The sequence below is a fragment of the Camelina sativa genome, chromosome 11 (genome assembly GCF_030686135.1).
Source record: "Camelina sativa cultivar CO46 ecotype springtype chromosome 11, ASM3068613v1".
Taxonomy (NCBI): Eukaryota; Viridiplantae; Streptophyta; class Magnoliopsida; order Brassicales; family Brassicaceae; genus Camelina; species Camelina sativa.
Window position 1 is genome coordinate 14353667 of NC_141890.1, and position 13830 is coordinate 14367496.

At 37.0% G+C, this 13830-nt stretch overlaps 4 protein-coding genes and 1 pseudogene across 9 annotated transcripts; 2 read left to right on the forward strand and 3 right to left on the reverse strand.

Moving 5' to 3' along the window:
- Nucleotides 1–2102: 2102 nt before the first annotated feature.
- Nucleotides 2103–5357, forward strand: LOC104723483 (transcriptional adapter ADA2b). 5 transcript variants are annotated; one of them, XM_010441861.2, is made up of 12 exons: nucleotides 2103–2484; nucleotides 2759–2814; nucleotides 2909–3081; nucleotides 3227–3292; nucleotides 3386–3511; nucleotides 3612–3687; nucleotides 3784–3832; nucleotides 3910–3929; nucleotides 4146–4365; nucleotides 4445–4655; nucleotides 4737–4961; nucleotides 5043–5357. In XM_010441861.2, exons 1-12 carry the CDS (start codon nucleotides 2435–2437, stop codon nucleotides 5232–5234), a joined length of 1464 nt encoding a protein of 487 aa, XP_010440163.2. In that variant the 5' UTR covers nucleotides 2103–2434; the 3' UTR covers nucleotides 5235–5357. The 5 variants fall into 5 exon arrangements, with proteins under 5 accessions (XP_010440163.2, XP_010440164.2, XP_019087976.2 ...); XM_010441862.2 differs by having other exon boundaries at nucleotides 4158–4365; XM_019232431.2 differs by having other exon boundaries at nucleotides 3787–3832.
- A 93-nt stretch (nucleotides 5358–5450) lies between these two features.
- Nucleotides 5451–6172, forward strand: LOC104731979 (uncharacterized). The gene has a single exon (XM_010451495.3). It carries the CDS (start codon nucleotides 5499–5501, stop codon nucleotides 6054–6056), a length of 558 nt encoding a protein of 185 aa, XP_010449797.2. The 5' UTR covers nucleotides 5451–5498; the 3' UTR covers nucleotides 6057–6172.
- On the reverse strand, nucleotides 6132–6506 carry LOC147933980 (uncharacterized). Its single transcript, XM_087473720.1, has one exon. It carries the CDS (start codon nucleotides 6504–6506, stop codon nucleotides 6240–6242), a length of 267 nt encoding a protein of 88 aa, XP_087329846.1. The 3' UTR covers nucleotides 6132–6239.
- A 501-nt stretch (nucleotides 6507–7007) lies between these two features.
- On the reverse strand, nucleotides 7008–10257 carry LOC104723486 (pentatricopeptide repeat-containing protein At4g16390, chloroplastic pseudogene; annotated as a pseudogene). The gene is made up of 2 exons (XR_015571731.1): nucleotides 7936–10257; nucleotides 7008–7634 (listed from the first exon to the last, which is right to left on the reverse strand). The product of XR_015571731.1 is annotated as a pentatricopeptide repeat-containing protein At4g16390, chloroplastic pseudogene (transcript).
- A 1386-nt stretch (nucleotides 10258–11643) lies between these two features.
- Nucleotides 11644–13776, reverse strand: LOC104731981 (uncharacterized). Its single transcript, XM_087473721.1, has 3 exons — nucleotides 13245–13776; nucleotides 12691–12772; nucleotides 11644–12570 (listed from the first exon to the last, which is right to left on the reverse strand). The coding sequence occupies exons 1-3, from the start codon at nucleotides 13266–13268 to the stop codon at nucleotides 11888–11890; spliced, it is 789 nt and encodes a 262-aa protein (XP_087329847.1). The 5' UTR covers nucleotides 13269–13776; the 3' UTR covers nucleotides 11644–11887.
- Between the last annotated feature and the right edge of the window lie 54 nt (nucleotides 13777–13830).

Here is a 13830-nt window from a genome sequence, read left to right on the forward strand (position 1 = left end):
TTTAAGAAATTTTTGAGGGTTTTGTCTGAGTTAGTAGAAAAATATTGAAAGATCTTTAATTTAAATATTTCATAATAGTTGATTAGGTATATGCTATTATTATGCTCATATGTAATTAATTTTGTTACTATATGTTGTCAAAAGATCTTTAACATTTTTGATTTAGTTGATTGTGTTGCTACTTTTAAGGAACTTGTATATTGGATTAATAATCTGGAGAGTCATTAGCCTACAGTGAAATCTTAACAAATATGCTCATATGCTTGATAATTAATACCGATTTTTTTTGTTTATAAATAGATTTATTAGAACCAGAATATTACCATATCTTCAGTATATCTTCAATATTGTTTTTTATTTAATTTTGACTAACATAATTAATAAAAACGACTGCGATATTTTTGTCAATAATATACTTTTGGAATGTAAATATAATCCGAGTTTTAATCATTTATGTTTTCGATTAATGGGATCCGATTCACTAATTTTGGGTTGTAACATATAAAATTAATCTGACCCATTTTTGATAATATTCTTAATGATTTTAGATTAATAGTGTTTAATACCATGGTTTTTTGGAAAATATTTTGAAAAATGATTATTGCACAAAAATGTATTTCAAAAATGTTAAGATAGATTTTTAAAATATATATTGGTTTATAAAAATTCAAATCATATCATATGCTGAAAAAAATCTAAAATTTTATTAACTTTATGTATTAAATAGTAATTCAAATAATTAAATATAAGATTAAATAAAAGTAAGAGGAGAATTATATTTTCATCTAATATATTGCTTTAAATTAGGTGGATAGATTTTTGGAAATTAATATTAGCATATAAGGAAATGATTGTGTTTGATTGTAAAGATTGTAGAGAATTTAGTTGGAACTTGTTTGAATATAAAGATAAGAGAGAATGACACAAAAATGTACTCTAAAAATGTTAAGATAGATTACACCAACATCCCATTTTAAAAACCTTATCCAAAATGTTTTTTAAAAATTTGGAATATATTCGTGCAACCTTATAAAAGCATACACAAACTATCTTTATACTTTATAATTCTTCTACAAATACTGTATAAATATTTTTTTAAAAATCTTATTAAAACATTTTAAAATACCTTGTAAAACTTTATAAAAAATTAGATCGAGTCTTCAAGTAACAGTTATCCTAAAAAAATACTTTCAAAACCTTATAAAACTTTATAAACATTTCAGATTTCATAAATAGTAATATTTTTGAAAATTGTCAGCTAAAAATAATATTTTGAAAAGAAGCATACTAAAAAGGGCATTTGTCAAAAAATCTCTAAAAACTTTCTTGTTTAGCAAAACAATGATTTTGTATATATTTTTTTTGTCAACCAAACATTAATAATTAGAAAATAAATTCAAAGTTGGTTGCCTAAACCGGAGGATAAGAGTTTACAAATAAGATTTTGTATTTTTATCCGATTGAAATGAGTCTTCTAAATATTTCACGAAATGTCATTTGAGATTTAAATATTTCTAAAGTTTTATATTTGGCTAAATTGATATGCTTTAAAGTAGCTTATTATCACATATATCTTATACAAATGCCTTTTCACTTATATTTTTGAGTTTTTTAAATTTATACGCTAATTTTTTTAAAAAATATATCACAATATTATTCAAAACGATATTTAATCTTTTTCCTATTCAAATTTATTTATTTCCTAGATTGCTTACTAAAAATTTCAATAGAAAAAAGAATGAAAACCAAATCTCTACACTACCACATACTTTCTTAGACATGTGCATTTTCGTTCAACTTTCTTTCAAAAAAATTTAAATTTATGCGCTAAATTTCTATCTTTTTAAATGTATCACAATGTTATTGGGAACGATATTGAACTTTTTTCCGATACAATTATATTTACTTCCTAGATTTGCTAAAAATTTTAATAGATAAAAAAAATGAAAACCAAATTATCTACGCAGCCACGTGCTGCTTGTTATTTTTTTTGACATTACTAATTTAGCTACATTCAGCAACTAGGATAAAAGTTTAGGATTTTTGCGTTGACATAAGTAAAAATTTGTTTTTTTTTTTTTAAAAAACAAAGGTAAATTATTACAGAGGCAATGCTTATTAAAAAAAATATATATATATATTAAAGAGAGCATCACCCGAAAAATCTAAAAGCACAGTGCTTTACAAAATTTCCTCAGCTTCCCTAATTTTTCTCAGGTCAATTTTACTACACAGATCCGACCTGACAAATTCCGACCGAGTTGTGAGTTTTGTTCAATTCCGATTAGATCTTTCTTCCGTAATACTTTCTTTAGCGAATATTCCACAAGCAAGTACCCATTCGATCTTGTCTTCGATGCTGGTGGCATTACGTTAGGGTTCTTCTTCAATCCTTTTTGGTTTTCGGCTTAATTCCCAAACTTGAGCATCATCAATGGGTCGCTCTCGGGGGAACTTCCACAATTACGAAGACCCTACTCAGAGGTTTCTTCCTTCAATTCACTCTCACAATTGGGGTTTTTTTTTTTTTTTCTCTGTTTGCCAGTTTCTGCTGAATTTGATTTGAATTTCAAGTTTCTTTGAATCTGTATCATTGGGACAATGAGAGCATCGCTTCAAAATTGAGGCTTTTGAAATCTTTTTCATTAGTGCTGAATTGATCGAATTTCGTATGTGTTTTGAATCTGCGTTGCGCTATAATCATTGCGTGCTACTATAGTCTCTCCTATGATCTTTGTGATAAAATTGTGTTTTGTAGAACGAGGAAAAAGAAAAATGCGGCTAATGTGGAGAACTTTGAGTCGACATCTACGGGTACAAATTACTCATCAAACTTCTTTTTTCTTTTTTTTTGTTCTCCTGTCAAGATTCCACTTTTGTTCTAACGTCTCTACTTGTGTGGAGACAGTTCCAGGTACTGAGGGAGGAGGCAAGTATAACTGCGATTATTGCCAGAAAGACATTACTGGCAAAATTAGGATCAAGTGTGCTGTCTGTCCCGATTTTGATCTCTGTGTTGAATGTATGTCTGCTGGAGCTGAGATCACTCCTCACAAATGTGATCACCCTTACCGAGTTATGGTTAGTTTGACATTCGCTTTCCCTTACTTTTTAGTTTGCAGCAAAAAGTTTGATTTTTCTCCACACTCTCATCATCTAGAACTCAGTGGATAGATCTTTTGGTTGAGTTCCATCATAACCAAGTATATTTCATTTGCTTTCTCAGGGGAATCTAACTTTCCCGCTTATTTGTCCGGACTGGAGTGCTGATGATGAAATGCTTCTCCTGGAGGTACCACTTCTTTTATCATACTGAAATGTGTTTTTATAAATTCTGTTTCTTTCATTGGAAAGTAAAGTAATTTCTTTTAATCTCTTAATTCAGGGACTTGAAATTTATGGCTTGGGAAACTGGGCGGAGGTCGCGGAGCATGTGGGAACCAAGAGTAAAGAACAGTGTCTCGAGCACTACAGAAACATTTATTTGAACTCGCCATTTTTCCCACTTCCAGTATACTACATCAATCTGTTAAGATATCATATATTTACCACAACAATGCTTAGCCTTGTGCAACTTATTGATCCTGGGGAGATATGTTTTTATTTCCCAGGATATGTCACATGTAGCAGGGAAGAACAGAAAAGAACTTCAAGCCATGGCAAAAGGACGCATTGATGACAAGAAAGGTATGTGCTACTCTAACTTAATTGATGGTTGTGTGATTCTTCGTTGTACTTGTTGCTATCTTAGTTCTGATATTGATGTGGCTTCTTATTTGGCAGCAGAGCAGAACATGAAAGAAGAGTACCCGTTCTCTCCTCCTAAAGTCAAGTATGTCTCTCGTTCTTCTCAGATACTGTACAGTGATACCTTATCATTTTCTCATCTTTTATCCAATTTTCTCGCAGAGTTGAAGATACACAGAAAGGTGAGTCCTTTGCTTGGTATATTGTATTTGGTTGAAAATATAGTTTACACCAATAGTTATATCTAGATCACAATCTCATAAATGGAATCATCTGGCTCTTGTAATTAAGAAGCTGATTGAGCATAAAGATCCAAAAAAGGCCCAATATCTGTCATTGTATTTATACTGGTAGATATCTTCTCCCATTTTCTTTGTTCTGACGTGCTTTGTGGGTAGAGTCTCATATAGACAGGAGTTTTGGAGGAAAGAAACCTGTGGCCACCCTGGTAAACAACTCTTTGGTTGAATTGAGTAATTACAACCAAAAAAGAGAAGAGTTTGACCCTGAATACGACAATGATGCTGAGCAACTCTTGGCTGAGATGGAGTTCAAAGATAATGATACTCCTGAAGAACATGAGCTGAAGCTGCGTGTGTTGCGTATCTATTCGAAAAGGTACATAGATAAAACAGTGAACATAGTCTCTTTTTTTTGCCGCTGCCCACTCTGACACAGGTGAGTGTGATGTTTGTAGGCTTGATGAGAGGAAACGTAGAAAAGAATTCATAATAGAAAGAAACCTGTTGTACCCAAATCCCTTTGAGAAGGACCTGTCTCAGGAGGAGAAAGTGCAGTGTCGACGTTTGGACGTTTTTATGCGTTTTCATTCAAAAGAGGAGCACGACGAGCTACTCCGTAGTGTTGTAAGCGAGTACCGCATGGTGAAACGACTCAAAGATCTTAAGGTAAGGACATTGCTACTCTCAAACTGTGTGTTTGGTTTCTTGGACTGGATGTGACTCACTGTTTTGGGTTGGGTGGGGCAGGAAGCTCAAGTGGCAGGGTGTCGTTCGACGGCTGAAGCGGAGAGGTATCTTGGGAGGAAGAGGAAGAGAGAGAATGAAGAAGGGATGAACAGAGGGAAAGAGAGCGGTCAATTTGGTCAAATTGTGGGGGAAATAGGCTCTAGACCTCCGGTGCAAGCTTCTTCAAGCTATGTGAATGATTTGGACCTGATTGGATTCACAGAGTCGCAACTGCTGTCTGAATCCGTGAGTGTCTAGATACTGAACAGTGTGAACATGACTTTTTGTTGTAAGCTGTAACTGAAAGAAGAGTTGTTCGTTTTGCAGGAGAAGCGTCTGTGCAACGAGGTCAAGTTGGTTCCACCGGTTTATCTACAGATGCAACAAGTGATGTCACATGAGATATTCAAAGGGAATGTGACGAAAAAGTCGGATGCATATAGCCTGTTCAAGATTGAACCAACCAAAGTGGATCGAGTTTATGATATGCTTGTGAAGAAGGGTATTGCTCAACTTTAAAGGCTTGTGTAGTGTTGTATCATATATATATATGTGTGAGCTCTGTTGAGTTATTTGTTGACATTACCATGTTTATTACACCTTGTCAGAATTAGTTTATAATAGAAAAAACAATTTAAGTTATCCACAGATTGTGAAAAGAGATAAGGTGAATGAGAGCCACACAATCTAAACCCCAATGTTTTAGTATATAAGAAAGAATCTGAGTCGTTTGGAAAAAAAAAAAAAAAGAATCTGAGTCCTTCAAACAAAGGAAGAGGTGAGATGACGACGATGATGTCTCTCCCCAAAATGAAACTATCTTGTCTGCAACCACACCTCCATTTTAGCAATAGCAGATCATTAGCACCAGCTCAAGCTTTTCCGAGCTCAAGCATAAGGAACAGAACATCATGTCTTGTTCGGTGCGGCTCAGCCAGAAGAAGATTAACTTCGAAAACTAGCAGAGGCGTCAAGCTTGAGAAGGCACAAAAACCTCTGGGTTTGGAGCGACACTGGAGACATGCTGTGGTAGGTGGAGTCTCCGTAGGGTTGATGATGGCTTTGGTATGGGGAATGGATGCAGAGAAAGCTATGGCGCTTGGACCAGAAGGTCCTTTAATGGAAGAGTTTTGGGACAACGTGAGAAGGTATGGTCTTTACGCTCTCACGGTCAGCACCGGAGCCCTCTCCGCAGTCTTTGAGCCTATCTTCGAACTCCTCAAGAACCCAATCTCCGCCGTTCTCATTGTGATCATCTTAGGTGGAAGCTTCTATATCGTCTCCCAAGTTGTCTCAGCAATGATCGGTGTAAACGAATTTGCTTATGATTACAGTTATTAACCAACTATAGTTTGTTTTGTTCTTCTCTTCATTAATACTCTGCTTTGATGCTCTTGTCTTTTTGATCTATTTATATTTTTGTTACACAATCATCAATCACATTTTATTTGACATAACAGTTACACCAAATCATGTACATTGTAAAAAGCTCTTAGAAGATGTGAGAATTGGTTGTCAAATGGTTCAATAGTATTTGTAAGAATCTTCAGTCCGTCCGGCGACGTAATCCATCAGTCCCTCGCCGGTGGATTCTTCTGAGACCTGTTGAAAGCCACCGAAGGTGATTGCCATCGCCAAGAAGGCTCCAGTTGACGCAAACAGAGGCCAGAAATAGGCTAAAATGTTCACAATCCTTGGTGCTGCGTACATGAGCGACACCACAATCACGCTCACCATGATTGCCACCATGAAATGGAATCTGTATTCCATTATCTTTGTCTGGATCTCCATTTCCTTTTGATCAACTGGGAGAGAGAGGGAAGATGCTGAAGCCAAAAAGAACTCTGAAGATTGCAATTTATGAGGAAGGAGATTGAGATGGTTTAGATTTGAAAGTTGGTACCTTTGGGATATGTTGATCAAACGCAAGTTCTGAAGTCCTTTTCAAGTGGCTGTGTGCTAGGTGAAGATTCCATTGTTTACAACAGTTTAACCCACTAATCAATGATTACTGACTTGAATACCCTAAGTTTAGAGAATGTGAAGGGACATAATCGTCATTCTAAGATGATGCTTTTGTCCGGAAGATGGGTTTTGTCCCTTTTCCTCGTGATATGATTACCAAACGAAAGACTTTGTGTAAGAGAATAAAGAAGGAATAAGATAAGGGATTGCTGATCGCTTTGCAAAGTTTCTTCCTTTTCTTCATATCCAGTGGAAAGGCATATCATCCTTTTTTCTTTTCTTAGTTTACATTATTACACAACTCAAGTAATTGATTAACATTAAGACTTTTAAAACAAAAACTCTTAACCATCAGAATAACTCTGACATTCTCCATTAATGGGTTTTCAAAAACAAACCCATTATTATAAGAACTGTATTGATCACTTTACATATATCAGCAGTCATAAGATTTTCTGAACCCAAAATTTACAACTAGTAGACTGAGTTGTTCTTTGTTCTCAAAACTTATCTCCTTTCTGCTTCTCAGCTTCAACAGATTCAAAACTATACAGCAAAGCGAATCAAAAGCTATCTACCTCTACTATTGTCTGCAAAGATGGCTTCCATTTCTGCTGTAACAAAACGCCTTGTGGGTTTTGCCGCAGCAGCAGCTCGAGCTGTTTCCTTGTCAGAGTGATCTTTATGCACCGCTTTCTCCCAGTTTTGCTCTCAGCTGCATCTTTAGGTGAATCCTTGGCCTTCTCTGTTGATGCCTCATCATCTGACCAGACATCTGTGACCTTGTTGCAGAGCGATGAGTGAATACAGTTTCCCATGGTTCATAGTTATGTGATGAAGCCATGAAGCGAACAATTTATATTCAGCTCTTGGACCAACGTGCAGACCATCATATGCCCACTAACCCTTTTCTTTATTGTGGTCAGCTAATGTAGCAGCACTTGATAAACATATCTAGTTGCACATGCAAATGTCAAAGTCTTAAATATTAATGAAGCATGCTTCCTAGGAGAAAGGCAAAGTCAAATCAACACCGCCCCAGTATTAAAGTCAATAGAAGGATATGAAGAGAAGACCATGAACTAATTAATGAGAAGGAGACTTAATCAGCTCTCTAAATTGTTTCAAATGTGTATAACCCGAGTTTGCTAACATTACAAAATCTTTCCTGATCCAGAATATACTGGTATCAGGAGAAAGAAAGCTAAATAGTGGATAAAGCTCGAAGCCAAAGAGACATATCAAAGCTACATACCGGTTACAAAAGCTACACAGAAACTCCTCCAGATGAGCGTCTAGACTCCAACCATGCCTTTGCCGCAACACTAGTAGTCAAAAACCAGCCAACCTTATCCGGAGCTTCATGGAAAGGAGCATTTAGCTCTTTCAAGTGAGACTCGAAAACAGCTGCCAGACCTTTGTCTGAGTATTTGTGTTTCCCATGTCCAGTGTTGATTCCAAGCAACGGAGGGAACTCTTCTCCAGATTCCAGAGCTGCCTCTGATAAATCGTTCATCCAAACATGAAGAGCGGTCAAGGCTGCCCCCAGAGAGAGACTTTTTAGATGTAAGGACCATTGGGTAGCAGATTTCGATTGGAGACCCGTATAAATGTCACATTCAAGTCCAAGTTGTAGGATCTCACAAGCTCTTTCCAACTTATTGAGATTGACACAGAGATCAATCAAGCAGTTCAAATATGCTTTCTTTACATCAGAGCCAATGGAATCAATCAACTCAGATGCTTCCTTCTTGAACACCCCTTCCTCGCAGTTTTGCTCCTCGACCAACATCTTTACCACTTGACCAAGCTTTGGCTTAGCCTTCTCGACACAGCCAATGAGTTTACCAATTTCCTCACTCGGTGTCTGGGTCATTACATTCAGAAGGCACCCACAGAATCTGTCATCCGGAGTAATGCCCAGTTCCAACACTTGATCGAATGTCCTCACAACATCATCTACCTGTTTGGCTTTCCCATAACACTGGATAACTGACGTCAGAACAAAAAGAGTAGGCTCAAAACCAGCTTCTCTCATTTGAAGAAGAGCCGCCTCAGCCTCTGAAACCCTCCCACTGCAAGAGTACACTGTGATAAGCGAAGAGAAGGTCCAGCTGTCCGGATCACAAGACCCAGAGTTCTTCATATCTTGAAAAATCTCAAAAGCCTCATCCACATATCCGATATCAGCACACATGGACAAGAGAGTATTGTAAAGAATCACAGTTAAAGACAATCCTTTATCCTTCATCTCGCGGTAGATAGCAAGAGCATCATCCCCATAACGAGCTCTACCATAAGCTCTAACAAGAGCAGCATAAGTACTCCAGTTGGGTGTAAAGCCATTGCTAATAAGATCCTTGTAGATTATCTTAGCCTGCCAAGGCCTCTTAGCTCTACCCATTGAATCTAACAACCTATTGTAAATAACAAGATTAGGCTTCACCCCAAGAGCCTTCATCTCTTCATAGATATTAAGACACCCATCATAGTTTCCAGAAACACCATAAATCCTAATCAAAGTCGAAAAAGTAACAGCGTCAATACGCCAATTCTCAGTCCTTGCACGGTCATACAAGCTCAAAGCCATCTCAATGTCACCAGCACGCCCGTAAGCGTCAATCATAGCTGCCAATGTGACATTATCAGGCTCACATCCAAAAGAAGACATTTTCTCAAACCACTCAACAGCTCTCTTAGGCACACCACACTGCCTAGCACAGCTAATGATCGTAGTGAAAGTTGCATTATCCGGTTTAACACCTCTCTCAAGCATTTCGCCGAACAGCTTCTCTGACTTTTCAAGATCCTTGCTTTTCCTAAACACCTTCAAGGTGACATTGTAGAGAATCACTTCCCTGGTTGGTTTCATCGTCTCCATGAGATTGTTCAACACAAGTGGCGCAGTTTCAGGGTTAGTCATGTTATTGAGAGTAACAACAGCATCTTGCTCAAACAATTTACCACCAAAGCCAGTAATGACATCGCAAACATCAGCATCGTTTGGTTTTGAGGCGTCAAGAGACTCGGCTAGTTTGATAAGAGAAGAGTACCTCGAATCGTAAGATTTCCTACGGAGCTGAGAAGCTCGGGGGCTTTTGGGATTAACCCAGACGTAGCTTTTGGAAGCTGCAGGAGGTTCTGGTAATGGAAGATCCTCATCAAGTTTGGATTTTTCGGTCCGGGTTTCTTGAGGAATCGCTTCTTGTACTGAAACATGGGTTGCTTGGAGAAGGTTTCTGGAGTGGGAAGGAGAAGAATTGGGGTTGTATGAGCAGAAGAAGCTTCTTGGAGTGGATTTGGGATACACTGAGAGAAGGTTGCAGAGAGGAAGAGGGTCGTGGAGAAGAGATGAAGGAGAGGAGCATAGATGATGAAATGACATTTTTTGTTTTTGTTTTTGTTTTGGGGGGTGTTACCACTTCTTCTTCGTAGTTGCAGTGTAGCAGCCTCGAGTCGAGACCTTATCCAACAGAGCGATTTGTAAGAGAAGAAGGAAAAAGGATGAAAGTTGTCCTGTTTAAGTTTTCCTGAATATAACTGCGTGCTGTTTTTGAAATATTGAAACCCACTGTGTAGTGCGAATAGCTTTGTAATCTACATAGATGACGGCGTATTGGGTTTGGAAATGAGATCATATTGGCCCGATTACGGCTAAATAATAAAAGCCCATAATAGTACGACTGTACGAGTTTCAAGAATTCAAGAATTGTGGAAGGGATATATATAGTTAGGTTAGAAGATCAAATATTCTAAAGATGGATTATGGATACCTAGTGGAGTTAAGAGACTTTATTTCAGACGAGGTTCTATAGTTTCGTTGAAAATATGGTCTCACGAAAGAAAGTTAGATATCTAAACAAATTTAATAGAGCATCGGCCGGAAATAAAATTAGATTTCTAAACAAAGCATGCATGATGCATGTAGAAGCTAGCATTTTCATGATTAACGTTAACCTTATGGTCTTATGGGTGGAAAGGATGAGATGTGCTGTATTTGTCACAGTCGGATACCATTTAGTCCATACAATTTGAAATCTTATGAGAGGAGTCACTTAAAAGAAGCCAACATAAAAATGAAACATCTCAAGATATATATTTGTAGAGATCAGTTAGTTATGTTCTCGAGTTTAACTCTCAAAAAATAAAATCGGAATCAAATTAAAGTCAAAGAAATGGTCTCTTGATACACGCAAGTATATTATGTCTCTTGATGTTATATTTGATGATTTTTTTCTCATTGTCTTGATTGAGTAAAGAAAGTTCTTCAAAGACCGATAGGTTAGTGCTAACAAAGTTTCTTCATAGTTAGTTATTGCTTATTTAAAGTACCACAACTATCACATTCGAACACTTGGCACATACGAAAACCATTCACATATGGTGTAACTCGTCTTTGAAATGTCTACACGCTAATAAACTATAATCCTAATTGAGAGCCGACATACAATCTTCGAACTAACATGTATTGTAAACAAATAGTAGTTCTGATTCAACTTATGACAAATCTAGTTCTAGTAAAGTTGACCTTAGCAATGCGTTCACACATAAAAGATATGGAACTTGTTTGTGGACCATCAGTCCAACCGTATTGTTTCTTGGTTTTTTTTCTCTTCATTGCTTCTTAAACATATTTTGTGGTCATCCTTGCGAGTTTGTTTTCCAATAACATAAACTCTAACCTCCTTTCTCCTACGAATATTTTAAAATGGCATCATGATAATACTAACATCGGAAGAATAAGGTACTATATAGTATATATACTATACAGCTCATGTGCACGAATCCTTCGTCAAACTTGTAATAAAGAAGAAGAAAAATGTCACACATCCCGATAATTACCACCGACGCTACTTTGGAAAATGAAAAGAAGAAAGAAAGCTAAATCAGTGGCACATCACAAAAGGCATAGATTAAAGAAATAAAGCGAAGTACTATTATTGGTTCATAGAAGTATAAAGAAGATAATAAAACAAATTTGCTTTAATGTTTACAGTTGTTTTACACATCTTTCGAATGGGACAACCAAATATTGGAAATGGCTACCAAATTACAAAATACAACGACCCTTCTTCCTTCCTTATTGGTTCTCATAATCACAACATTACACGTAAATGTCTCTCTATATATTTTATTACTTGTATAAAAAAGAAAAAGATTGAAGTAAAATAAAAGGATCTTTTAAAAGGTAATGAAAAGAAGTCAAATCACATGATGGAGCAGCTCTGTGGATTCTCTTCGCTGAAGTAATCACATCTGGTGACGTGGCATGTTCGGTAGGCAGGTGGTGGTGGGCAGCCCCCACCCCAGCTATCGTAGACTGGTCTCCCGTAGCACTCGTAAGGCTGCGGCGGCGGCATTCCATATCCATTGAACGCTGGCCCTCCGTAACCATCATAGTATGATGGTCCACAACACATTGCTGGCTGCCCTTGAGGCATCATTGGGATCACCTGTGGTGGTGGTCCCGGCTGCTGTTTCGGGGCGGGTGCTGGTGCTGGCGCTGGCGCAGGTGCGGGAGCTGGTGCCGGTTTAGCCGCGGCTGCTGGCTTCTCGGGTTCTTTTGGCTTTTCTGGTTGCTTTGGCTTCTCCGGTTCTTTAGGCTTCTCGGGTTGCTTAGGCTTCTCGGGTTCTTTAGGCTTTTCAGGCTGCTTAGGCTTCTCAGGTTCCTTGGGCTTCTCTGGCGCTTTAGGCTTCTCAGGATCTTTAGGCTTTTGAGGAGCTGGTTGTGGCTGTGGCTGAGGAGGCTTGGGTGGCTCGACGATCTCGATGGTCTTTATGGAGCCGCCGCCTTTGGAACATAGTTTGTCCATGATCCTCTCAGGACTACAGCAAACCACCTTGATGATGACAATGTTGGCCTTTTCATCGAACAACTGGTCTCTTATTTCTCTTGTTCCCAATCACACAAGCATAAAATCCACTCAGTCCATTTCCAAATACAAAAATCAACAAAAAAATAATTTACCAAAAAAAGAAGAAAGAAAAAGAAATTAAAGAAGTAACTCACGAGGGAATTTGCATAGAACCTTCTTGACTTTCTTGTAACACTTGGCACAATCAAGATCCACCTTCAACTTCATCATAGTAACCTGTTTTTGAGATATCAACATCACTAAACCCTCAGCTTCTTCTTCTTCTTCCATAGTTTTTTTTTTTTTATATATTAATTGTATATACTTTGGATTTGACATTTATAAGATCTTATTACTGTAATAAACAACCAACAAAAAATGAAAAAAGAGAGTAGAAGAACAGATTCGATCTCTGACACAAAAAAGGAAAGAGAAGAATCTGATCTCTTCTTCTTTTTCTTGTTTTTATTTTGGGGTTAAAGAGAATCTGATTTCTTCTCATAGTTTCCACAAAGTTGGTGCTGTCTTTTTTAATCCACACAAAAACAAACACAACCCACATATACAAATAAAAACTCTTCATGTTAATAATAAATAAACAAAGAGATATGCCCACAAAGATGTTAAATATCCTCAAGACCCACATCATATTAAAACTCACAAACTAAACTGAACAAAAGAAGAGAAGAGAAGAGAAGAAGAAAGAAACCTTTTCCTTGCCCTTCTCGGTCATGGCTGTTGGTATGAAGAGCTGAGATCTGAGATCTGAAATCTGACGGTGGCTCTAGCTTAGAGTCTACTTCAAGAGAGAGAGAGATGGGTGGTGGTGAGAAGTGTAGCTTTTTATAATACAGACTCAAATCCTACTCCACCAATGTTATGATGACACGCGTTACTAGTTGGCGTCGATTTTGATTAATCAGAAAAAAGCTTTCTCATACTATCTCAAAAAAATTAAAAAAATGCTGCAGCCTAAGTAGTACAATAATGAATCACCAGAACCCTTTTCACATCTCTAACTTTCATAGTTGCCATTATTTGACTTAAACCAAAATCTTTCTTTCTTGATTTGTTTGTTTTTTTTCATCTGTTACCAAATGCCAAATGATATTTACTGCTCATCTCTTAAATTCATTGTTTCTTTTAAAAGTTTTATACAGTACTTTTAAAATTCAATGTTTCTTTACTAGTTATACTATAAACAGACTGACATGCTTGAAAATAAAAATTAGACTTATTTTAAGTAAAGGAGTGGGGTGTGAGTCGGTTTATATTCAATTTTCACAATCATTCTT